Here is a 26,052-nt window from a genome sequence, read left to right on the forward strand (position 1 = left end):
CCTCCCGAGTAGCTGGGATTACAGGTGCGCCCCATCACACCCGGCTAATTTTTGTAATTTTAGTGAAGACGGGGTTTCACCATGTTGGCCAGGCTGGTCGCAAACTCCCGACCTCACGTGATCCATCCACCTCAGCCTCCCAAAGTGCTGGGATTACAGGCGTGAGCCACTGCGCCCGGGTCAATGCTTTTGTTTTCCCCTAAGATTTTCTGACTTGAAAATAAGGGAAGAAGGCAGTCCTTCTTGGGTGGCAAAGCTGTGAGAATGGGAGGCCAGGAGCTGCCTCCTCTGGCTACAGTGGGAAGCTTGAGTGCAAAGAAGAAAGTCACAGGAGATGGAGAGAGAGCATCTTGGAAAAGATCTGTGCCTGGATCCCACTGTGCCTGAAGCCAGCTGTGCCCCTACCCACTGCACAGTTTAGTGCCTTGAGCCAAGAAATCCCACCTTTTGCCCAGGCTGGTGCCAGTGGTGCTGCTGTCCCCTACCACAAGTGAGTCTTCAGGGAACAGGGCTCTGCCTTGGGTGAGGTGGGTACAGACACCACTGTGCTGTGTGTCTCTTCATCCCTGTCCCTGGAAACTGCAGCATGAAATATCGGGGTGAGGTGTGTGTTCCCAACCTGCTAGTTCAGGGATGAAGAGATCCCAGAACCCCGTTTTGGTTCAGCTGGGACTTATCAATCTGACTGTTTAGACAACCTCAGATTCATCTGCCAGCTGGCAATGTAATGTTACAAATTCTTACCCACTCAACTGTGAGCTCCAACAGTAGAAACTGGCCACCTCTCAGTTGTGCGAGGTTTCTCATTTCTGAAATGAGGAGGCTCACAGTCTCTATCTCAGAGGGTAGCTGGAAAAATTAAACGAGCTAATCCAGAGAGAGGGGCTTGCTGTTCTTGTCATTTGCTGCTATTGTTCGCTGTGGTCAGATCAGTGCCTCACACAGGCCAAGCACCAAGTGGGAGCTTCGTAAATGTTGTCCAGTGATTGAAGGGACAGCTCCTGGTGTGCATCCCCTGTGCCAGAGGGACACACACACACACACACACACAGCACCCAGATCTCAGTGCCCTGCACAGTGACTCTCCTGGGAGTCCGAGGCATCCCCACCCCTGGCTTCTCTGGAGGGCAGCCTGCAGCTCCGAGGCTCTCGGCTGTCATCCCAGCAGCTCCATGTTGCTGGGAGTGCAGCTTGGAGCCTGACTCAGCCCTACACCACGTATCAAGGGCAGCAGGACCTGTGGTGTCCTAGGAGCCTGGGGGAGTGTGTTGAGGGGAGCTGGTAAACCTAGGAGGACCAGGGACTTGCTGGAGCTCTTGCTTCTAGAGCTGCTGCTCTCTGGAAGCTCCCCCTTGTCATCCCCTGGGCACCCAGTCTCTTCTAATTTCCCTGCCTCCCTAAGCAGCACCCGTAAGTCCTGTCTGGGGGCTCCATTGGTCTTTTTACTGGACGAAGAGAGGCTTGTCTGTGGAGCTGAGATGGACTCCTGATTTGCCTGCCCGCCTGATCCCATCCCCCTTTCAGACAACCCCCATGGCCAGGCACCCCCATCCACCCACCTCCCGGACCCCGCCTCTCACTTGTGCAGCCTCTCACTTGTGCTATGCACGGGAACATCGGTCTCTCTGGATGTTCTAGGCTGGTATGTTTCCTGCTGTGCCAGTGGCCCCAGGGTTGTGATTGGGGTGAGGATGCAGCTTAGGATCAAGTGTTGGAGACAGTGTGTGGCTGGGTGTGGCCCTCAGTGTGGGTTGTAGTGTAGAATCAAGGCTGTGCAGCGTGTTACAGTTTTGTGTGGAATGCCTTGGTGAGACGGATAGCTTGCCAGTGGGCTGCGTTTTGGGTCAAGGGGAATTATACTCAGGGCACTAACCCTTTGTGGGGCTGCCCAGGTCCTTGGGCCTTGAGAAGATAAGGGAGGGGGAAGGGCACCTCTCTTTAGGGTGCTCCCAGAGCGCCCCATCCCATTCCTTGGCTTTGCTAGATTCCAGTGTGCGGCTTAGGCTCAGATCACCCGGCAGAGGGATCCTGCTGAGTTCAGAGGTCTTATTTCGCACTCCACCATCCACTCTCCTTTACCATAGAGATCCCTGGGGAGGGTGGGGAATTCCCAAGCTCTTTGGCCGGTCCCTTCCAGTGCCCAGCTCCCAACAAAGGGGGCCGACCACGTGCCCCTCCTCGACGCGGGCCTGGAGTGGGGACGCACGCGTCCCCGGGGCCCAGCTCAGGCCAGGGCGGGGTGCAGACTCCACGCAGCTTCCCGGGTGGTCGCGAAGCAGCCCGCTGCAGCCCCGCCGCCCCCGCCGAGCCTCGCCCACTCCCAGCCCCAGCCACTGCAGCGCGCCCGAAGCGGCGCTAGGGGGAGCTCTGGCAACTGGCTTCGTGGATTGAAGCAAAACCGTGCAACCAACCGCGATTTCCTTGGACTTGCAGGGGAAAATGGGGAGGGAGGAGACGCACTGTTCCCCCTCCTCGGCAGCTCCAGACTCTTCCCGTGGGAGGCCGAGGAAGCAGCCCTGGGGGTGCAGGTGCTTTTCCTCCCCGCGACTCACGCCCCCGGAGCCTCCTTTTTCCCCACCCCCATCGCGGACCTCCGCCGACCCCCGCGTTCTGGAGAGTGTCCCCGAGAACTTCGCCTCGCGCGACACCGGGATCCAGAGCCGGGCAGTCCCCGGGGACGGGCTTGCGTCTGCCTCTCGGAGTCTGGCTTGGGGGCCTCTTGGCGGCAGCCCCTCCTGTCGCTGAGGGAGGCGCGAAGGCTGGGGTAGGGGGCGCGAGCCGTCCTGCGGGGTGGCTGCGAGGCTCGCACCGGCGAGGGCAGTGTGGGGGCGAGGGAGCCAGTGAGAGCGAGGAGCTGTGGGGAGTCGGCAGCAAACAGCCAGCAGACTGCCACTTTGCTTTCTTTTTCTCGTTCTTTCTTTCCTAACCCCTCTTTGCAAAGCTGGAACCATCCCGCGCGCCCCCGGGCCCAAGCCGCGGCTCCACATGTGAATTTGTTTCCAGTGGGGAGAACGCGAGCTTCCCCCGGGCCTTGGCACATTCTCCCACTCTGAGGTCATTCCGTAGGTGGTCAGAGGGGAGCGCGCGCCGGGAGCCTTCCTGCCTCCATCCACTGGGGAGGGAAGAGCGGCGGGTGGGAGAGAGGGAGAGGGGAGGGGCGCGAGGAGGGAGGGAGACGCCGCCAGCACACCACCAAGTGGCACCGAGCAGTGATAACAAACTCAACTTAAAAAAAAAAAAAAGGGAAAAGAAAAGGAAAAAACTTCCCCAAGTTGCAGCCCGAGACATGCGGACGTGCGGGCGGAGGCGCGGGGCAGGGAGTGCGGGTGGCCCTGAAGCCCCCAGCGTCTCCCGGCTGCTTTCACCAGCCACAGAGAGCTCAGACTCGAGGCCGACCAGGCCCTGCGCCTCTCTGCCTGGGCAGGAAATGTGCTGGAGGCCGGCTCCGCTTCCCGCTGGAGACCCCGGGGCGGCCGGTTCCCGTGGGGTACAGGACCCCCCTGGACCGGGGGCCGGGGCGGCCGAGAGACGCGCAGCACCCGCTTCATCCCCAGCCACCAACATCACCCTGCTTTCTTCCACCGCCGACCTTGCGGATGTGGGCAGATCCCGCCCGCCCAGGCCCAAGAGAACTGGGGTTTACATGGGGGCGGGAGGTCTCTCCCCACACCTCTCTATCCTCTCTGACGCCCCCAGACAGTTCTGAAAACAAGGCACCACCATCTTCTGTAATCGACTTTTTATTAAGATTATAAATTTCAACAATCTGAACAGTTTTACCCGGTGATATACAATTCCGTATGCACAAAAATACAGGGCAATGAGGCAAAAGGGCCGAGAAAGGAAGGGTTGGCAACTTGTTTTGGAGTCCACACGGTGCTGATGGCAGAGAACCAGAGGGGCTGCAGACGAACCCCACCTTTTTACAACAAAAGGCTTTTAAATTAAACAAATCTATCGAGCTGAAGACACAGGACGGGGTTCTCACAGGCTCGAACAATGCTGGTTTCATGAAATGCAACCGAAGGCTGAACCAAGGCAGTGCGACTTAGAAGCACACACACAAACACCACAGCTGACCAGGAACTTAGTGCAAAGTCTCCAACGCAGTCGGCGGTCCCGGCCCCTCCCTCCCCCGGGGCCGCCGGGGATCCAGGTGAAGGAATTGACTTCCTTTTTTGTTTAGTGAGGACCGCAGTGCTGGGCATGATGGGAAATGTAGTCCGCCGTGCCCGCCCCCCACCCCTTACCCAAACAGTGTCCGAGAGTGTCGGGGTGTCAGGCGCCACCCCCGAGTCCGGGAGACGGGTGGAGGAGGGGAGGAGAACGGAGCCAGAGGGGCGGGGAGAAGAGGGGTTCAAGACACCCTCCCCGGGAAGAAAAGAAAAAAAAAGTTGAAGTGTTTTCATTTCTGCCTTCTCATTTTGAGAACTTTGGAGTCCGCCCCCAGAGAGGAAATGTGACCCAAACGTCCCTTTCGGAGATAGTTTGCCTTTGTTTTTGCTCAGAATTTCACAAGACCCATTCCTCACCCCACAGAGAGACTTGGGAGAGCGGAACGTCCGGCTTCCCGGGTCTGACAACTGATTGGAATCGGCGTCCTGGGTCCCGCGCCCTCCTGCGCTGCGCCCCCAGCGCGCCCCGGCGGCCAGGGCGCCCTGCCTCGCCCCCGGCTGCCCGGCACCTTCTCCGGGCAGCAGCCCTCCCTCACGTGGCAGGCTCCTCGCTAAACACCACTGCAATCACTACAATAAAAAGAAAAAAAGAGTAGGAGAAACACAAAGCATACTTAAATAGGCGCTTTTTCTCTCTGCAAAAATAAAGTCCAAGATTTTAGATTTCTTTTTTTTATTTTACAATTTATAAAACATCAGCCGCCTGCCCCTGCTGGCCCTCAGCTCAGCCCCGAGTGGCCCGGCGCCCGCTCGTTCCCTCCTCTCGCCCCTTGGCCGAGTCTTTGTCTGGCCCCAGCCCCGCGGGGCCCCGGGTCCCTGTGCCCTCGGGGGTCCCTAGAAGGCGACAATGGCTCGAGTCCAGGCGCCGAGGCTGGCGAGCGCCTGCTTGGCGCACAGCTGCCCGTTGAGCGGCGGCGGCTGCTCCGAGGAGTCCGGCTGTCGGCTCACGAGCCCCGAGAAGCCGGAGCCGAAGATGGAGATCAAGTTTGAGATGTTGGACGCGTCCGGGGACGAGTCCGGGCAGAAGTCCTCGAAGCGGGCGCGCTTGCAGGGGGCGAACGGGGCGCCCCCGGGGGGCTCGGCCCCCAGCTCGCCCGCGTCCTCCTCGTCGTCTTCCTCCTCCTCCTGGCCAGGGTAATACTTGCGCTTGCAGCCGGCGGCGGACGACAGGCCCGGTCCCGGAGCGCCCTGGCCACAGCAGGGGCAGTGGGCGGAGGCGCAGCAGTCCTGGTGCAAGTAGCCGTTCTCAACCGTGGTCACCACGTGAGTGTCTAGGTCCAGCACGGTGGTCTGGCTGCTGCAGTGCAAGCCGAAGTCCGAGGGGGCCGGGTATGCGCCCCGGTAGAAGCCGGGGGAGGAGGCGGGGGCCGGGGAGGCGGGCGGAGAAGCGGCGGCGGCCGGAGGGGCGGCCCCTGGGGGCGCGGAGGGCGCGGAGCAGGCGGTCGGGGCGCGAGGGTCCCGCGGACAGAGCGCAGCGGGCGGTGGCAGCGGCAGCGGCAGCGGCGCAGGACCCGGCTGCAGAGGCTCCAAGGGCTGCCCGCGGTGGGGCGCGCCGTGCGGCGGCTGGAGCGCAGCGCACCCGGGCAGCTCCGAGAGCGCCCCCGCGCCGCCCGCGGGCGCTCCGGCCGCCGCCGCCGCCGCGCAGCCCCTGGGCGCCGGGTGCTGGTGCTGGTGCAGCTGCTGCTGGAGGTGCAGCTGGTGGAGCTGGTGGAGCTGGTGCAGCTGGTGCCGGGCGGCCGGCTCGCGCGCCTCCGCGTCCCCGCCGCCACCAAGTTGGAGCGGGCCGAAGTCGGCCGCGCTGGCCGGCATGCCCGGCGCCGCGTACGCTAGGTGCTGGTGCTGGTGCTGGTGGTGGGGCGGCTGCTGCTGTTGCTGCTGCTGTTGGCGCCGGTAGAGCTCGGCGTAGCGCTCGCTCAGGTAGAGCTGGCGCGCGTTGCGGAGCACGTAGGACACCAGGAGGTTCTTGTGCAGCTTGATGCCGCCGCGCTGGGTTCGGGAGCTGTGGATCTTGCGCAGGGAGATGCTAATCAGGCTCTGGGCGTCCAGGGCGCACTCCATGCTCCCGCGGAGACGGCGGCGGAGCAGCCGCCGCCGCTGCTGCTGCTAACGCTGCTGCTGTTTCTGCCTCCAGCCGGCCGCCGGGCGCGCCGGGCAGGGGAACGGAGTCCGGGTCAGCGGTTCGGCTGTGCTCCGAGAGGAGCAGCCACCATGCGCTGCGCGCCACCCGCGGGCTCGCGCTTCCCAGACGGCGCCAAAGCAATGAGTCTCGGCCGGCCCCGGCCCCAGCTATTTAGCCGGGTGCCCGGGCCCCGCCCCACATGAGAAGAGCCAATAGGAGCTCTGAGAGCCTCCCGAGTGACAGGCGCTGCCCGCCCCGGGGCTACTCAGCTGGCCAATCAGACCAAGGCGGTTCCTTTGTGCTATTCAAATACCGAACGGACCCCGGGCCTACAACGCCGCTGCTGCCTCGAATGTTCTCCTGGGGTCGCCGCGCCGTACGGGACTCGGAGCCGCCGGGACCGCAGTCTGCAGCATAGGTCGCCTGGCAGCGGCCACGTTGAAGCCCGCGGCTGCCCTCGTCTTAGGTCCCGGGAGCCAGGGGTCGGTTCACCTCAGTGCTGCGGCGACGGCTCCTCCCCCTTCCGCACGGCTGGGTCTCACCTGCGGCAGGTGCGCGCGGCTTACCGCTCCCCGGGCCGCGCGGCGCCTCCACCTGCCCACCTGTCGGCCCCCGGGTGACCCGCGGGAGTCAAGGCTTTTACAGGAGGCTGGTGGGACCGCCAGCTTGACACTGGGGGACATCAAAGGAGCGAGGTTTTGGGGGTACCCTCCACCGCAGAGAACGTAGGGCCTGTCTCCCTTTTTGGCCGAGGGGCCTCTGGAAATGCTTGCGGAAGGGAGGGAGGTCCTCCCCATTTGTCTAACAGGAAAAACCAAAACATCATGAATTTTGACCTTCTCTGATGGAGAGAGTTCTGAGGCCACGCATGACCCAGGGAGTGTGTGGACCTTGGGATCAACTGAGGCTCAAAGGCGTCCTGAGAGCCGAAACGCTAAGTGTCCTAATCACCAGCTCTGTAACCTTTCCTTTCGTGCCTTGCTAATAACAATGACAATAGGGACTATTATTATGGGCCTAGTATGGGGCAGGCCCTTGCCAGCAACTCCCCGAATGCCTCACTCTAACGTTTGTAGAGGAGGGGCCTGAGGTTCGGAGGAGTGGAGTGACTTGAGGAACCACACAGTTCCCAGGGGGCGGAGCTAGGAGCTGGGACAGGACCCTGCGCTCCCGACGGGAGGTGGATACCAAAGGCTCGGGAACTCACCGACTTAACTTCTGTTGACACAGTTTTCCTTCTTATCCTGAACGCTTCAGGGGCCACCTCCTCCCAGCTGGGGACTGAGACAATGGGAGAAGAGAGGAACAGGATTGCTGATTCCTGGGGGCGCTCTATCTGGACCAAGAGGTCTGAAGGGGGCTGGTTGCTGCTCCCAGGGGGGTTCAAAGGTGCCTGGGGTGGAGGCTGCCCAGACAGCTCGAGAGACTCTTGGAAGTGGTCTGGAGGTTTGCCTGAGGAGGGTCCACGAGTGGACCCCTGAAGGATGAATGAGGTCTGCAGAACCTCCCAGAGATAGGTGGACCTTGTGGGGCTGGACTCAGGGGAGGCCCATGAGCAGATGTCCTGCTGTTTCACCTCCTCCTTAGAGGATCTTCTGAGTCTCTGTTTTTTGGGGCTTCGTTCTGAGTTCACAGCACCTACTTCATCCCTTGGTGGGAGTGGAGAGACCCACTAGCCCACCTTGTGGTCTCTGGGTCTTTCTTTAGTCTTAAGAATTTCCAAGGCTTCTACAAACAGTTTCTTAGCATCTACTCCATGCCAGGCGTTGAGAGCGAAAACAGAGTTAGCAGGTGTTTACCCCATTTTTCCGATGAGGAAACTCGGACACTGACAGCGTGAGACTTGCCCAAGATCACATGGCCCCGGGCCTGGTGCTCTGTCCTTCCCGTGGCCCCCTCAAACAATCTCAAACTGGTTTGGGCCCCTGTGACCCATAGCACGTATCTAGGCCTCCTCCTAGAGAAGCTAGGATTGAAATTTCAGGGGACTTCAGATAAAGGATGTCCTACCTACATGTTATTGGTGATACAGACCTCCAGGGCTGTGGAACTTGCTCAGGTGATAACACGTAGAAGTAAAAATACACTGTCCTTCTCTTCCCTGGTGCCTGTCTTAAAGGCTCACAAATACTTTATTTATGGCCCAGCGCGGTGGCTCACGTCTGTAATCCCAGCACTGAGGTGGACGGATCACGAGGTCAGGAGATCAAGACCATCCTGGCTAACACAGTGAAATCCTGTCTCTACTAAAAAATACAAAAAATTAGCTGGGCGTGGTGGCGGGCGCCTGTAGTCCCAGCTACCCGGGAGGCTGAGGCAGGAGGATGGCATGAACCTGGGAGGCGGAGCTTACAGTGAGCCCAGATGGCACAACAGCACTCCAGCCTGGGCGACAGAGTGAGACTCCGTCTCACAAAAAAAAAAAAAAAAAAAAAAAAAAAAAAAGACTTTATTTATTTATGTTTGAAGTTCACCTTTGAGACACCACTAGCATGCGGAGGGAACTGGGATCTCTTACTGGCTTTACAGCTGTGAGGACTCTGTATGCAACAGTGAAGTCTGGGATCCACAGTGTCTGGCACATTGCAAGCCCACAGCTCCCAAAAATATTTATCAACACTGATTTCAGGCCTTCTTTCTGTCGTGGCCCAGTGTTTATTGGGGGAAACGAAGAGTTTACGTACCTTGCTTGAGGTCACATACCAGCAAGGGGTAGAGTCAGGATCTGAGCCCAAGCCCATCTGTTTCCAGGGCGGGAGTTCACCAGAGGTTCTTCCAAATCAGCTTCCGCTGTCCGTGGAGCTGAGGCCAGTTCTCAGGGCCCAGCTCTTGGCGAATGTGACCTTGGTTTGTTCGACCCCCACCATTTTACTGCCAAGTGCTCTGGGACCAGGGCCCACAAAGAAACAAATGTCAGTTCCAGCCTCAGCCCCTCATTCAGAGCTGTACCCCAGAACATGGCTCTGGGGGCCCCGATAGGGAAACAGGGCAGGGATAGAGGTGGATTTCCAGCTACAGGTTGGGGGCAGAAGGACCAGGTCCTTCACGTGGGAAGCTCCTCATGGCACCTCCTAGTCCCCCGCAAGGTGAGTTTGGGGCTCTTTGAAGTTCCTTTCATTCACTAGGGCCAGCTGAGAATGGCCAGCCTCTTCTGGGTGGCTCCGTCCTCTGGGTCTGTTGGGGACCCACACTCCGTCTCGCCTCTTTCTCAAGAACTGAGAAGTGGGCTAATGGGGAGGGCTCAGCAATTGTGCAGCTTCATAAAACCCTTGGTCTTTTTTGAGGTGGGCTGGGAAGGGGAGACGCCACAGCTGTCGTCAGAAAAACCTTGCTGAAGGAGGCAGTGGAACAGCTGAACTATTTGGTGCCCGGGGAGTGGTGCGGCTTGAGGGGCACGTAGTAGGAATTTACAAATGTTTATAGAATGGGTGGTTTGCGTGCCAGGCGTCTGTTGGGATGCATAAAGTTTCAGGGCAGGGGACCATGATGGATCAGGGCAGTGAGTGTGTGCATGTGTGTGAGAATGTGTGTGCACACATGTCAGGAGAAGGTACCCTCAGATCTGCACCCCACAAAGGGGGATAGGCCCAAACGAGACAAGGATGAAGGGCTGACTTTATTTGTCTGTGCACCTGAGAAAGGTTGGGGATCTCACCTTTCCCCCTGGAGCTGGGGAGATTACATCTGGCACTGAGTCACTGTTCCCTGGAGGAAGTTAATTAATGCCTCAATATTTACTGAGTGTCTGCTGGGACAGCATGGAGCTAGGGCATAGAACCGCTGGGGACCTGGGCTCCCATCAAACCCCAGGTGGTGTCAGCCTTCCATCAGAGCAGTTAACTCGTCACAACTGCACATATGTCTGTGGATGCCTTCTGGTCACCTGGGCTTGGGGGCAGGGGACATGGTTAGGAAGGCTCCTGATCCACAGTGGGATTTGCCCTGTTGGCTCCTGGGGGTTGACTTGGGGAAGGGGTCCATAGGAAAAAAACTGTATTGGGGTGTTGTGTTGGAAGAAGGGGGAGAGAAACTTGGAATTCACTCGTTCATTCATTTTTCATTTGCCTGAGAGATACTTCCAGAATCCTTCTCTGGAGTTCCTGGGAATGGGTCAGGGAACAAGACGTGATTCTGCCTTCAGAAAGCTGCGATCCAGAAGGAAGCAGACAAGCTAAATAGACCAGAAAATACTGAGAGCTAAGTCTGTGATTGGAAGGACCCAGCTGGAGGAGGGCAGGTCCAAGGTCCAAGGCTGGTCTGGGAAGTGAGAAGCTGAGACCTGGAGACTAGGAAGAGGGGGGATCTTCTAGCAGCGAGAACAGCAAGGGAGGGGCCCAGCCAAGGGCTGGATCCACAGTGGGCACTCACTTGTGGCCTGAGTGAATCAATGAACCTAAGGATGCAGACAGCATTGTTAGTTTGATGGGCTCTGGAGATCAGATTGACCCCCACCCTCAATTTCCAGATGGGTAAACTGAGGTCCGGAGAAGAGGAGGGATGTGCTCTGTGTTCAAGACATGGGTCCAAAGCTGGGGTTGGAAGTCAGCCGTCTCATCTCCGGGTCCTGCCTCTAGCTGCCCTAGTGCGCTGTGTCTGTGACTTGGAGTGTGGCTTGTTCCGGGGGGTGGGGACTGAGACCCAGGGCTTTGGGCAGTGGCAGGGAAGGCAGAAGGGTGTGGCTGGCCACAGGGGTCACTGTTGAGTCTTCTCTCTCTTAGGCTGAGGAGCCAGTGGCGCTGTAGCTGGTGGACACTGGGGAATGAGGCTAGGGCCCTGGAGCTGGGGTATCCTCCGCTGGCCCCACAGAACTTGCACCCTGTCACTGACCCAGGTGGAGGTTAATGACCCCGCCCCTGGACATCGTCTGTGTTTTCCTAGCATAGTCCTGGGCAATACAGGCTTGGTATCCAGAAAGCCACTGTGGCCCTGGCTTCAAGGACCTTAAGTGTAATGAGAAAGACTGACAGTGGTCTGGCTCTTCTTGGAGCTCTTGCTCTTACCAGGCACTGGGCCAAGTCTCCCTGAATTCCCACACCAACCTTTGAGGCAGGTTCAGTTACAATTCCCATTTCATGGATGGAGCAACTGAGGCACAGACAGCTTGGGTGACTTGCCTGTTCACACTAAAAGGAAGGAGATGTGACAGGGCTCTGGGGGTGGGGGGTGGGGCATTAGGAGCTTCGGGAGAGGAATGAGGCTCTTCTGTCTGTCGGTCCTCTGGGTGAATTCTGCACTTGTCCACGGAGTGGGCATAGGGTGCAGATGTGATCTCTCACATCGGGGGTCCCTGCTCCAGCATCTGGCAAACGCTGGGTGTCCATTTGTCCATTCATTCATTTATTCACCATGGGCTGAATGCTGGCCAATGTGTAGGGGCTGTGCTAAGCTGTGAGGAGCAGGGCAGGCAGATCTCACTCCCCTAAGCCATGCTGAGGCATCCTTGATTCTTTGGAGTCAGATCTGATCGACTAGTGGTGTCTGCCTGGAGCCCTGAGTGCTCTGATTGATTAGTGATGTCTGCCAAGGGCTCAGCTGGAGCTTTTAGGGCAAGCCTGCTGGGAGGTGCTCTGGGGTGAGGATGGGGTGTCCTTCAGTGCTCTGCACATCTGGGTGGCCTAACAGATAGAGTGGAGACTGGGGGAACTGGAGAAATGGGTTCTAGCTTCAGATTGGCCCTGTTATCCTTAGGGAATGCGGATTGCTTCTCTTGGGCCTCAGTTTCCTCATTTGTCACCTGACTCACAAGCGCTTTGAAAGTTGAGAGGCACTGCGAAGGGATTAGTACTGAGCTGAGACCAGAAACCTCCCCCGCCCTCTTTTCTCCTTTCTCAAGATCCTGCCGGGAGCTGAGCACTCTGGGCAGGCCAGAGTTAATCCTGGGCCGGACTGGGGTTGTGTGTGTGTGTGTGTGCAAGAGTGTGTGTGAGGCCGGGCGCGGTGGCTCAAGCCTGTAATCCCAGCACTTTGGGAGGCCGAGACGGGCGGATCACGAGGTCAGGAGATCGAGACCATTCTGGCTAATACGGTGAAACCCCGTCTCTACTAAAAAATACAAAAAACTAGCCGGGGGAGGTGGCGGCGCCTGTAGTCCCAGCTACTCGGGAGGCTGAGGCAGGAGAATGGTGTAAACCCGGGGGGCGGAGCTTGCAGTGAGCTGAGATCTGGCCACTGCACTCCAGCCTGGGCGACAGAGTGAGACTCCGTCTCAAAAAAAAAAAAAAAAGAGTGTGCGTGAGAGTGCATGTGTGTGCATGTGAGTATGACAGTGTGTGCCTGAGTGTGCACATGTGTGAGTGTGTGTGCTTGTGTGTGTGTGCAAGAGTGTGTGTGAGTGTACGTGTGTGTGCATGTATGACAGTGTGTGCATGAGTGTGCACATGTGTGTGTGCTTGTGTGTATGTGTGTGCAAGAGTGTGTGAGAGTGTACGTGTGTGCATGTGAGTATGACAGTGTGTGCATGAGTGTGCACATGGGTGAGTGTGTGTGCTTGTGTGTGTGTGTGCAAGAGTGTGTGTGAGTGTACGTGTGTGTGCATGTATGACAGTGTGTGCATGAGTGTGCACATGTGTGTGTGCTTGTGTGTATGTGTGTGCAAGAGTGTGTGAGAGTGTACGTGTGTGCATGTGAGTATGACAGTGTGTGCATGAGTGTGCACATGGGTGAGTGTGTGTGCTTGTGTGTGTGTGTGCAAGAGTGTGTGTGAGTGTACGTGTGTGTGCATGTATGACAGTGTGTGCATGAGTGTGCACATGTGTGTGTGCTTGTGTGTATGTGTGTGCAAGAGTGTGTGAGAGTGTACGTGTGTGCATGTGAGTATGACAGTGTGTGCATGAGTGTGCACATGGGTGAGTGTGTGTGCTTGTGTGTGTGTGTGCAAGAGTGTGTGTGAGTGTACGTGTGTGTGCATGTATGACAGTGTGTGCATGAGTGTGCACATGTGTGTGTGCTTGTGTGTATGTGTGTGCAAGAGTGTGTGAGAGTGTACGTGTGTGCATGTGAGTATGACAGTGTGTGCATGAGTGTGCACATGGGTGAGTGTGTGTGCTTGTGTGTGTGTGTGTGCAAGAGTGTGCGTGAGAGTGCATGTGTGTGCATGTGAGTATGACAGTGTGTGCCTGAGTGTGCACATGTGTGAGTGTGTGTGCTTGTGTGTGTGCAAGAGTGTGTGTGAGTGTACGTGTGTGTGCATGTATGACAGTGTGTGCATGAGTGTGCACATGTGTGTGTGCTTGTGTGTATGTGTGTGCAAGAGTGTGTGAGAGTGTACGTGTGTGCATGTGAGTATGACAGTGTGTGCATGAGTGTGCACATGGGTGAGTGTGTGCTTGTGTGTGTGTGTGCAAGAGTGTGTGTGAGTGTACGTGTGTGTGCATGTATGACAGTGTGTGCATGAGTGTGCACATGTGTGTGTGCTTGTGTGTATGTGTGTGCAAGAGTGTGTGAGAGTGTACGTGTGTGCATGTGAGTATGACAGTGTGTGCATGAGTGTGCACATGGGTGAGTGTGTGTGCTTGTGGTGTGTGTGCAAGAGTGTGTGTGAGTGTACGTGTGTGTGCATGTATGACAGTGTGTGCATGAGTGTGCACATGTGTGTGTGCTTGTGTGTGATGTGTGTGCAAGAGTGTGTGAGAGTGTACGTGTGTGCATGTGAGTATGACAGTGTGTGCATGAGTGTGCACATGGGTGAGTGTGTGTGCTTGTGTGTGTGTGTGCAAGAGTGTGTGTGAGTGTACGTGTGTGTGCATGTATGACAGTGTGTGCATGAGTGTGCACATTGTGTGTGCTTGTGTGTATGTTGTGCAAAGTGTGTGAGAGTGTACGTGTGTGCATGTGAGTATGACAGTGTGTGCATGAGTGTGCACATGGGTGTGTGTGTGCTTGTGTGTGTGTGTGCAAGAGTGTGTGAGTGTACGTGTGTGCATGTATGACAGTGTGTGCATGAGTGTGCACATGGGTGAGTGTGTGTGCTTGTGTGTGTGTGTGCAAGAGTGTGTGTGAGTGTACGTGTGTGTGCATGTATGACAGTGTGTGCATGAGTGTGCACATGTGTGTGTGCTTGTGTGTATGTGTGTGCAAGAGTGTGTGGAGTGTACGTGTGTGCATGTGAGTATGACAGTGTGTGCATGAGTGTGCACATGGGTGAGTGGTGTGCTTGTGTGTGTGTGTGCAAGAGTGTGTGTGAGTGTACGTGTGTGTGCATGTATGACAGTGTGTGCATGAGTGTGCACATGTGTGTGTGCTTGTGTGTGTGTGTGCAAGAGTGTGTGAGAGTGTACGTGTGTGCATGTGAGTATGACAGTGTGTGCATGAGTGTGCACATGGGTGAGTGTGTGCTTGTGTGTGTGTGCAAGAGTGTGTGAGTGTACGTGTGTGTGCATGTATGACAGTGTGTGCATGAGTGTGCACATGTGTGTGTGTGCTTGTGTGTATTGTGTGCAAGAGTGTGTGAGAGTGTACGTGTGTGCATGTGAGTATGACAGTGTGTGCATGAGTGTGCACATGGGTGAGTGTGTGTGCTTGTGTGTGTGTGTGCAAGAGTGTGTGAGTGTACGTGTGTGTGCATGTATGACAGTGTGTGCATGAGTGTGCACATGTGTGTGTGCTTGTGTGTATGTGTGTGCAAGAGTGTTGTGAGAGTGTACGTGTGTGCATGTGAGTATGACAGTGTGTGCATGAGTGTGCACATGTGAGTGTGTGCTTGTGTGTGTGTGCAAGAGTGTGTGTGAGTGTACGTGTGTGTGCATGTATGACAGTGTGTGCATGAGTGTGCACATGTGTGTGTGCTTGTGTGTATGTGTGTGCAAGAGTGTGTGAGAGTGTACGTGTGTGCATGTGAGTATGACAGTGTGTGCATGAGTGTGCACATGGGTGAGTGTGTGTGCTTGTGTGTGTGTGTGCAAGAGTGTGTGTGAGTGTACGTGTGTGTGCATGTATGACAGTGTGTGCATGAGTGTGCACATGTGTGTGTGCTTGTGTGTATGTGTGTGCAAGAGTGTGTGAGAGTGTACGTGTGTGCATGTGAGTATGACAGTGTGTGCATGAGTGTGCACATGGGTGAGTGTGTGTGCTTGTGTGTGTGTGCAAGAGTGTGTGTGAGTGTACGTGTGTGTGCATGTATGACAGTGTGTGCATGAGTGTGCACATGTGTGTGTGCTTGTGTGTATGTGTGTGCAAGAGTGTGTGAGAGTGTACGTGTGTGCATGTGAGTATGACAGTGTGTGCATGAGTGTGCACATGGGTGAGTGTGTGTGCTTGTGTGTGTGTGTGCAAGAGTGTGTGAGAGTGTACGTGTGTGCATGTGAGTATGACAGTGTGTGCATGAGTGTGCACATGGGTGAGTGTGTGTGCTTGTGTGTGTGTGTGCAAGAGTGTGTGTGAGTGTACGTGTGTGTGCATGTATGACTGTGTGCATGAGTGTGCACATGGGTGAGTGTGTGTGCTTGTGTGTGTGTGTGCAAGAGTGTGTGTGAGTGTACGTGTGTGTGCATGTATGACAGTGTGTGCATGAGTGTGCACATGTGTGTGTGCTTGTGTGTATGTGTGTGCAAGAGTGTGTGAGAGTGTACGTGTGTGCATGTGAGTATGACAGTGTGTGCATGAGTGTGCACATGGGTGAGTGTGTGTGCTTGTGTGTGTGTGTGCAAGAGTGTGTGAGAGTGTACGTGTGTGCATGTGAGTATGACAGTGTGTGCATGAGTGTGCACATGTGTGTGTGCTTGTGTGTGTGTGTGCAAGAGTGTGTGAGAGTGTACGTGTGTGCATGTGAGTATGACAGTGTGTGCATGAGTGTGCACATGGGTGAGTGTGTGTGCTTGTGTGTGTGTGTGCAAGAGTGTGTGAGAGTGTACGTGTGTGCATGTGAGTATGACAGTGTGTGCATGAGTGTGCACATGGGTGAGAGTGTGTGTGTGTGTGTGTGTGTGTGTGGTGGTGGCAGCTCCGCTTTCCTGGCTGAGTTGTTTATAACTCACTCAGTACAGACCTTTGTCCCTTCCCCAGCTCAGCTGGGAGTTTCTAAGGAGTGAGAAGCTCCTTGAGTCTTAGGAATCCTATAATTTTTTTTGCATTTTTTTTTTTTTTCATTTGAGTGGAGGGAGCTGGCGTACATGCCTCTCTCCTCCCCACTCCCCACTCCATGAGTAATAACCGTAGACACCATCGTGTCAGACCCAGGACAACGTGTAACATGTATTATTTGTCATTAATCCTCCAAAGGATCTCACGAGGCAGTGGTACCGCAATCCCTGTTTCCCAGGCTGAGACCTGGGGAAGTGAAGTTCCACACCTGGAACCGCACCTGTCTCGCTGCTGTGTGGGTCCCGCCCACCGGTCTGAGCTTCATCCATCTTTGCCAGCTGTGCGTCACCCTGGCTCTTTACACCATTCATTCATTTCCTCACTTGCTCAGTGGTCCTTTCACAAATATTAAGCGCTCACTGTATGCCACAGCAGCCCCTGCCATCGGGAGCCTCATGTGCGCACATTCCAGATGGAAACAAGCAAGCAGTAAGTAAGCAGATAAACAAACAAGCTTGAGAGGAGGGGAAAAGGGAAGTCAGCCAGGCTTGGGGTGGGCCTAAAGGGAGGGTACAGGGTCTGGCTCCCAGGCCTCCCACCCCCACCCGGTGCTCCCTGGTGGGCCCGTCCCCCTTCTCAGCTCCCAGACTCTCTAGCAGTCGGTTATGAAGCTCAGGCTGCACTGGTGCCCCTCCCGCTCCTGGTGAATGCTTAATACTACTTGCACAGAACAAAGCAGTTTTGGTTTTCGTTTTGAAAGTATTTCTCAAAAATCATTTCCCAAGTGTGTTGTGAGGAGAGAGTAGGAAAGCCCAGTGAACCCCGGCTGTCTGCCCTCAGTTCCTCTCCCAAGCTCCTTTTCATTCCTGTTTAATTTTTTTGAAAAAATGGGGCCAATTAGAATTTCAGTTCCTGACCTTGTGTTGGTGAGAGGGCACCAGGCAGGGCCCTTGACATCTGTGTCCTGTGTCCACCCAGCCCCTTGGGGGCTCAGGCGCTGTCATCACCTTTGTCATACAGATGAGGAAACTGAGGCATAGGAAGACGTTTCCGGTCAGGGTCCTCCCACTGAGTGGTGGACTGGAGCGGGACATGATTCATACTTAGACCTGTCAGCCAGGCTCTCTCCGCACTCCACACTGGCTGGCCCATCACACACACACAGACACACAGGCACACGCACATACGTGTGCACACACACACAAACACATGATGTGTACATACACGCACCTACATATACACATGTTCACACACACATCCTACACACACAAACATGATGCGGGCACACACATGCACCCACATGTACACATGCTCCCACATACACACATACACAAACATGCACACACCAGACATACACACAGACACACAAACACATGCACACACATGTACATACACACATGCACACACATGCACCCACATGTACACATGCTCCCACATACACACATACACAAACATGCACACACCAGACATACACACAGACACACAAACACATGCACACACATGTACATACACACATGCACACACAAGCATGATGCACACACCCAAACCCACATATACACATGCTCAAACGCACACATACCCTGCACACACCACATATGCACACACATGGACACACAAAACATGATGTGCACACACATGCACTCACATATACAAATGCCCACACACGTGCACACACATACCCTGCACATACACAAATGTATGCACACACAGACACAAACATGCACACACATGCACATGCACACACCCTGCACACACACATACACACGGCACACACACATAGCACACATGACACACACACGTAACACACATACAACACACACACGCACATGCACTCACACACACGCTTGGGGCTAAGTGAGCTGCCTACAGTCACAATGCCAGCCTCGGAAGGGTAGAAATGAGGGAGGGCGCCTGGCCTGTGGCCTCAAAGGGACAGAGAAGAGGAGGGAGAGAGATGTGCGTTGGGGAGAGTGGAACCTCGTGGTTGGAGGAGGGGGCAGGGCCTTCTCCCAGAACTGACCCCAGAATGTGGCACAGTGGGTCTCTATGTCTTGTGTCCTGGGTGGTGGCCCCCCGTACCCTCTCCTTGGCTTATTTCCTGAGTACTTGCTGTGTCCTCGCCACTAAGTTCTTTGCTTGATGAATCATCTCTGTGAATCCTCGTGATATAATCTACAGCAGAGGTACTTTCATTACCATGCCCATTTCACAGGCCGGGAGACTGAGGCTCAGAGAGGGTAAGTGACCGCACCCTAGACTGGCTTGTCTCCACAGCCAGCTCGCTTAACCCTGACACCTGGCAGGGGAGCGGGGCAGGCACTTGGCGGGAAGCAGAAGGTGGCTTCCAGGACTCTGAGAGTCGAGGCGCGGGAATATCTGTGTAACCCTGACAATCCTCTACGCTGCTCTTGCTCATTCTTGCAGCCTGGTTTCATGGGTTCCTAGTGCTCTGCTCCGTGGCTGCTCCTCCAGGAACAGCTGCAATTACCCAGCCTGGTGTCTCATCTTCCCTTCCTGCTGCCTTCATCCTTCCTCATGGCAGTGTCTCTCCTCAGTTCCTGATTTTTCTGCTTGGCAACAAGGACATCGTATTTATTAATTTAAGAGGGAATCTCGCTCTGTCACCCAGGACTGGAGTGCGATGGTACGATCTTGGCTTACTGCAACCCCCACCTCCTGGGTTCAAGTGATTCTCCTGCCTCAGCCTCCTGAGTAGCCGGGATTACAGGCGCATGTCACCACACCCAGCTAATTTTTGTATTTTCAGTAGAGAGGGGATTTTGCCATGTTGACCAGGCTGGTCCTTGAACTCCTGACCTCAAGTGATCTGCCCACCTCAGCCTCCCAAAGTGCTGAGATTACAGGCATGAGCCACCACACCCGGCCCAGTGAGGACATCTTTAGTCCCATTGCCTCTTTTGTAAGAAATTGGAAGGGATTTTTATAAAGGGCTGTGTGAGATGAGCTATGCTTTGCTGCAGTAACAAATAATTCCTGCTGGACATCGTGGTTCACACCTGTAATCCCAGCTACTCTGAAAGCTGAAGTGGGAGAATCCTTGGAGGGCAGGAGCTCAAGACCAGCCTGGGCAACATAGTATGACTCCTGTCTGTAAAACAAAAACAAAAACAAACTTCCTGAATCTTCCAGGTTTGACCCAATGAAAGTTTCCTTCTTTCTCTTGTTGAAGGATGTTATATGGTGAAGCCCTAATTAGCATCCCTCCCTTCCATTGGCCAGAGCTGGGTCACGTGTCACCACCTAGCTGCAAAGGAGCCTGGGAAATTTAGTCCTCAGGTGTGCTCCAGGACTGGCAGCCGTATTCCTCCACTGCTGAATGATCTGGTTCAGTGAATACACAGAGTTGTCACTGACACAAGGCCTTGAACAACGAAAAAGTGGATTTTCGACTGGTTCATTGATAATAAAAATAAGCTATGATGCTGTTAGCTGGTGGTAGGGGTGAGGGCATAGCGGGGACCTCTCATCAAACGGCTACTAAGAAAATGTTTATTTTTTTAACCCGTCTGTCCATATCCCCCACTGGACTGTAAATTCCCTGAGGGCAGGTCTATTAGTCTCTGCTTGGCAGCTTCCTTAGTCCTTGGCAAATAATAGATGCCCAGTTAGTGTTTTCTCAATGAACAAACATTGCCTTGTTGAAAGGATTTTGGTGACCAACCTGTTTAGCTTCTCATGTATCAGATGTGTACAAAAATATATTTTAACATCAGTCTAGCATGGAAGAAGCCCTTCTTCTTTTTTTTTTTTTTTTTTTGAGACAGGGTCTGGCTCTGTTGCCCAGGCTAGAGTGCAGTGGCGCAGTCGTGGTTCACTGCAACCTCCGCCTTGTGGGCTCAAGAGATTCTCTCGCCTCAGTCTCCTGAGTAGCTGGGAATAAAGGTACACGCCAGCATGCCTGGCTAATTTTTCTATTTTTGGGGGTAGAGATGGGGTTTTGCCATGTTGTCCAGGCTGATCTCAAACCCCTGGGCTCAAACAATCTGCCTCCTTAGCCTCCCAAAGTGCTGGGATTACAAGCATGAGCCACCGTGCCTGGCTGAAGCCCCTCTTTAAAAAAAAGTTTTAATCAGTCTTGCCCTTCTGCTAAGGTTGAGCACTGCTGTTTAATCAACAAGCACCATTCTTTTATTTTTCTTGAGACAGAGTCTTGCTCTGTTGCCCAGGCTGAAATGCAGTGGTGAGATAGCACACTGCAACCGCCGCCTCCCAGGTTCAAGTGATTCTCCTGCCTTGCCTCCCAAGTAGCTGGGATTATAGGCGCCCACCACCATGCCAGCTAATTTTTGTATTTTTAGTAGAGATAGGGTTTCACCATATTGGCCAGGCTGGTCTGGAACTCCTGACCTCAGGTGATCCACCCACCTCGGTCTCCCAAAGTGTTGGGATTACAGGCTTGAGCCACTGCACCTGGCCTCATTCACTGTTGATTCATTCACTGATTCTTTGATGACTGGAGGGATGGATTGATTCACTCCTTCAACGGACATTTGTTCAGCATCTACTATGTCTGATGCCCTTTCCAAGACAGAAGAGAAGAGGAAGGGACAGTGGCTTGCAATGTACCCAGAGAGACAGGCTTTTCTAATCGTCTAACGAAATTGACAATATTTAATTCTGTGAGACCACGGCTTGATTTCTCACCTGTAATATACAGTGAATTTAATCTATTCTAAGGCACTGCTTTCCTGCCATATCTAACATCTCTGAAATTGAGAAGTATCTTACCATTGATAACACCTTAGATTAGGCAAAGTCGGGCCATTATACTCATTGGACTAGTTGACATACATTTATTTATTTATTTATTTACTTATTATCTGATGGAGTCTTGCTCTTGTCACCCAGGCTGGAGTGCAGTGGCACGATCTCAGCTCACTGCAACCTCTGCCTCCTGGATTCAAGTGATTCTCCTGCCTCAGCCTCCCGAGTAGCTGGGATTACAGGTGTGTGCCACCACGCCTGGCTAATTTTTGTATTTTTAGTAGAAATGAGGTTTCACCATGTTGGTCAGGCTGGTCGTGAACTCCTGACCTCAAGTGATCTTCCTGTCTCGGCCTCCCAAAGTGCTGGGATTACAGGCGTGAGCCACCGGCACTTGGCCTATTTATTTATTTATTTTATAGCCTAAGTGAACACTGAGATAATGAACATTGACAAGGCAGGCATGGCATACAGCTTGCCCCTGTCACCTCACACTTAGTAACAAGTTAGTTTTGTCCCCATGTTGGTTAGAGCAGCCTACTAGGGTCACGGAGAAGGGAAGGGAGCCATTTTTTCTTGAGAACTGAGTATATATTTGGCAGTGTGCTTGTTCACGAACACAGGATTTTTAAAAACACCCCACCAAGCACTTGTATCATCTCCATTTTACGGGGGATTTTAAGAGACCAGGGTTTTGCTGGAATCCCTCATTGGAAGAACTGCGGTTCCAACCAGTGCCAACCAGTGCTGCCCTATTCCGGAGCCCATGCTCTGAATCGCCCTCCATTGCTGCGTACAGATGTCCACCCCGGGATGTGGTCGCCAGCCCCAGTTCGAATGAGGGAACTGAGGTCCACGGAGCTTACCTGCTCTTCTTAGATTCACAACATCAGAAAGTCGTAGGGCTGGGGTTTGAACCCCAGTCTCTTATTTCCCAGAACCCAAATGCTAATGGCCCCACTCTCCTGCGTCTGGCTTCCCCAGGGCCTTAAAAATGAGGCTAGACTGACAGGGGGATGGTCCTGAGACGAAGCCCGGAAAGGGAGTCTCTTTGAACCCTTCTACCTTTAGGATTCTGGATGAGGATGCCCAGGGCATGCCCGCCATGCCCACTAGGTTAGTTCTGGGCCAGAGGGAATCAGATTCTGATGAAGCCGAAAAGGCAGTAGATAAAATTAGTGGCAACAGCCTTGCTTATAGCATCAGAGGGGCCTGGGGATGGGAGGGGATCCTTGTGACCATTTTAGTGAGACTTAAGCAGTTTCGGAAACTCCATAACTAAATTTGATTGTATAGAAGCATGAGTGCAGCCTGGGTGGGGTGGCTCAGGCCTGTAATCCCAGTGCTTTGGGACAGCAAGGCAGGTGGATCACCTGAGGCCAAAAGTTTGAGAGCAGGCTGGGCAACATAGCGAGATCCCATTTCTACAGATAAAAAAGACTTAAACAAGGCCAGGAGCGGTAGCTCACGCCTGTAATCCCAGCACTTTGGGAGGCTGAGGCGGGTGGATCATGAGGTCAGGAGTTTGAGACTAGTCTGACCAACACGGTGAAACCTCATCTCTACTAAAAACACAAAAATTAGCCGGGTGTGGTGGCAGGTGCCTGTAATCTCAGCTACTCAGGAGGCTGAGGCAGGCGAATGCCTTGAACCCGGGAGGCAGAGGTTGCAGTGAGCTGAGATTGCACCACTGCACTCCAGCCTGGCCGACAGAGCAAGACTCCATCTCAAAAAACAAACAAACAAAAAACAAAAATCCAAAGACTTAAACAAAACTTTTAAAAATGTGTATAGCACTGACAATGGGCTTTGTGCTGAACTTGCCGGCATGGGTTCCAACTCTTCTCTATCGAGGAAGAGCCCTGTGGTTTAGGTGGTATTGGCCTCACCCCACCTGTTCCAGGACTGGCAGCCCCATTTCCCCACTGGGAAGGAGTGGGACAGAACCTAGGTCTAAAGACAACCAACACAGAGTTTAGGTACTATTTGATTCCTATGAGGTAGGAATTTCCATCAGCTCCATTTTACAGATGAGAAAACTGAGACTCAGGCTGGCTGCAGTGACTCGTGCCTGTAATCCCAGACTTTGGGGTTGCTGAGGCGGGTGGATCATTTGAGGTCAGGAGTTTGAGACAAATCTGGCCAACATGGTGAGACCCCATCTCTACTAAAAATACAAAAATTAGCCAGGTGTGGTGGCGGGTGCCAATAATCCCAGCTACTTGGGAGGCTGAGGCGGGAGAATCACCTGAACCAGGGAGGCGGAGGTTGCAGTAAGCTGAGGTCGCACCACTGCACTCCAGCCTGGGTGACAGAGTGAGACTCTGTCCCCCCCGCAAAAAACAATGTGGAAAGGAGACACATGGAGATGACTTGAATCTAACCCACAGCTTGGGACCTGGTTTGGCTGATTCACAACTTGGAACAAAACTACCCAGTTGAGCCCAGGCTAGACCAGGCAAACTGCAGTCAACCTACAGACCCGTGAGTGTGAGAATAAATGTTTGCGCAGGCCTCTGAAAGTTTAAGGTTGTTACACAGCATCCTTATGGCAAAAACTGACTGCTACATAAATATTAAGTGACTTGATTAAGGGCATACATCTGATTTGTGGAAGAGCCAGGGTCTAGAATTTTGGCCTCCTTGGACTTGCCAGTCAGTGCTTATCTGGACCAGTAATGAGAAGAGCACGGGTGGTGAGACTCCCTGTAGGCATCGGGGACTTTTTCTAGCTCACTTTTTTTTTTTCTTTTTGAGACGGAGTTTGGCTTTGTTGCCCAGGCTAGAGTACAATGGCGCAATCTCGGCTCACTGCAACTTCTGCCTTCCGGGTTCAAGTGATTCTCCTGCCTCAGCCCCCCGAGTAGCTGGGATTATAGGCGTGGACCACCACGCCAGGCTAATTTTGTATTTTTAGTAGAGACGGGGTTTCTCCATGTTGGCCAGGCTGTTCCCAAATTCCTGACCTCAAGTTATCCGCCCACCTCAGCCTCCCAGAGTGCTGGGATTACAGGCATGAGCCACTGCGCCTGGCCCTAGCTTGCTTTCTTTGTCTGTCTAATGGAGACAGTAAACCTGCTGTACAGAAACACAGCTCTGACTACTCTTTGCATTTCATCACCATAGGCAAGTCTGGAGATGGATAATTTTTGGAGGGAAAACTATTAGTAATTTTTCTGTTGTATGAGCTTTAAGGAAATTTGGCAAGACAACTAGAAGTTCTCAGAAGTTTTTTTTTTTTTTTTTGAGAGAGTCTCCCTCTGTTGCCCAGGCTGGAGTGCAGTGGTGTGATCTCGTCTCACTGCAAGCTCCGCCTCCTGGGTTCATGCCATTCTCCTGCCTCAGCCTCTCCAGTAGCTGGGACTACAGGCGCCCACCACCATGCCCAGCTAATTTTTTGTACTTTTTAGTAGGGATGGAGTTTCACTGTGTTAGCCAGGATGGTCTCAATCTCCTGACCTTGTGATCCACCTGCCTCGGCCTCCCAAAGTGCTGGGATTACAGGTGTGAGCCACCACGCCTGGCCAGTTCTCAGAATTTTTTTGCCTTCTCAGAGGCTGTTTAATGGGTAAGTCAACTTTCTGTTAAAAAAGTCTCTTTCTTAAAAATGTAATACATTGGCTGGGCGCGGTGGCTCAAGCCTGTAATCCCAGCACTTTGGGAGGGCGAGATGGGCGGATCATGAGGTCAGGAGATCGAGACCATCCTGGCTAACATGGTGAAACCCCTGTCTCTACTAAAAAAAAAAATACAAAAAACTAGCTGGGCGAGGTGGCGGGCACCTGTAGTCCCAGCTACTCGGGAGACTGAGGCAGGAGAATGGCGTGAACCCGGGAGGCGGAGCTTGCAGTGAGCTGAGATCCGGCCACATGCACTCCAGCCCGGGCGACAGAGCGAGACTCCGTCTCAAAAACAACAACAACAACAACAACAACAACAACAACAACAAAACGTAATACATTTTAGATGCATTTGTGAATATGAATTGTCCTTTGAGCGTTGCTTTGGCTGCATCCTGTAAGTTGTAGTATGCAATACTCTCATTTTATTTAACATCCTAATAGGGTAAAACATCAAAATAGTATGTAATTTTTAAAAAATCCCCTCTTTATTTCAAGAGTTATTCGGGAGACAGTTTTCAAATTTCCACCAAGTTAGATTTTTAAAAAGAAATTTCTGTGTGAGGTTGAGGTGAGAGGATCACTTGAGGCCAAGAGTTTAAGACCAGCCTGGGCAACATAGTGAGAACTTGTTTCTACAAAACATAAGAACGTAGCCAGGTGTGGTGGTGTACACCTGTTGTCCTAGCTACTTAAGAGGCAGAGGTGAGAAGATTGCTTGAGCCTGGAAGGTTGAGGTGGCTGTGAGCTATGATCACACCACTGAACTCCAGCCTGGGCAACAGAGTAAGACCCTACCTATCTCAAAAAAATTAAAAACCACCACCACCACTGCCACTAACAATCAATCTCTAGCTATTAATTTAACATTTTCATTTCATTGCGTTGAGAATGTATTTTATTTAGGAACCTGTTGAAATCTTCTTTGTGCCCTAATACCATGATAATTAAATGTTCTGTGGGATTATTATTTTCAAGAGTGCAAGTTTTTGACAGCTTCGAATACCTGCAAATACTTGCACTCCAAGGACTCCCCTCTGCTTCCTGGCATCATATACAAGGATTTGAACTGAAAACTGAGGGGACATTTGTTTTAAGAGAAAATTCCCCAAGTTCCAGCCCAGCCAGGTGTCTGTTTCTGCTGGTAACTTTGGGCTCTTCTGAAGAGCTGGGTTTTGTTGGTTGGCTCCTGCGGCATTGTTAGAACCAACATGAATGCGTCCTGCAAACAGGAGGTCCAAATGGAAGAAGCAGTTAATTAATATTTGACGCCTGCTGGGCATGTTTGGGGGTGGGTGGAGGAGGCTGATTTTTGGTTTTCTTGATACAATTTGCATTTTAAAAGTGATCTGGGAGATACGGAAAGACTATTTGGCCACAGCGAACTTTTCACAAA

The 26,052-nt window shown here is 53.5% G+C and overlaps 1 protein-coding gene across 1 annotated transcript; it reads right to left on the reverse strand.

The window, feature by feature from the left end:
- Window positions 1-3,724: 3,724 nt before the first annotated feature.
- Window positions 3,725-6,434, reverse strand: IER5L (immediate early response 5 like). The gene has a single exon (XM_010360924.2). It carries the CDS (start codon window positions 6,231-6,233, stop codon window positions 5,010-5,012), a length of 1,224 nt encoding a protein of 407 aa, XP_010359226.2. The 5' UTR covers window positions 6,234-6,434; the 3' UTR covers window positions 3,725-5,009.
- Window positions 6,435-26,052: the final 19,618 nt, after the last annotated feature.

Source organism: Rhinopithecus roxellana, chromosome 16 (genome assembly GCF_007565055.1).
Source record: "Rhinopithecus roxellana isolate Shanxi Qingling chromosome 16, ASM756505v1, whole genome shotgun sequence".
Classification (NCBI taxonomy): domain Eukaryota; kingdom Metazoa; phylum Chordata; class Mammalia; order Primates; family Cercopithecidae; genus Rhinopithecus; species Rhinopithecus roxellana.

Bases quoted from the DNA above. Each gene is read 5' to 3' on its own strand.
- IER5L (XM_010360924.2), bottom strand. From the start codon at position 6,233: ATGGAGTGCGCCCTGGACGCCCAGAGCCTGATTAGCATCTCCCTGCGC.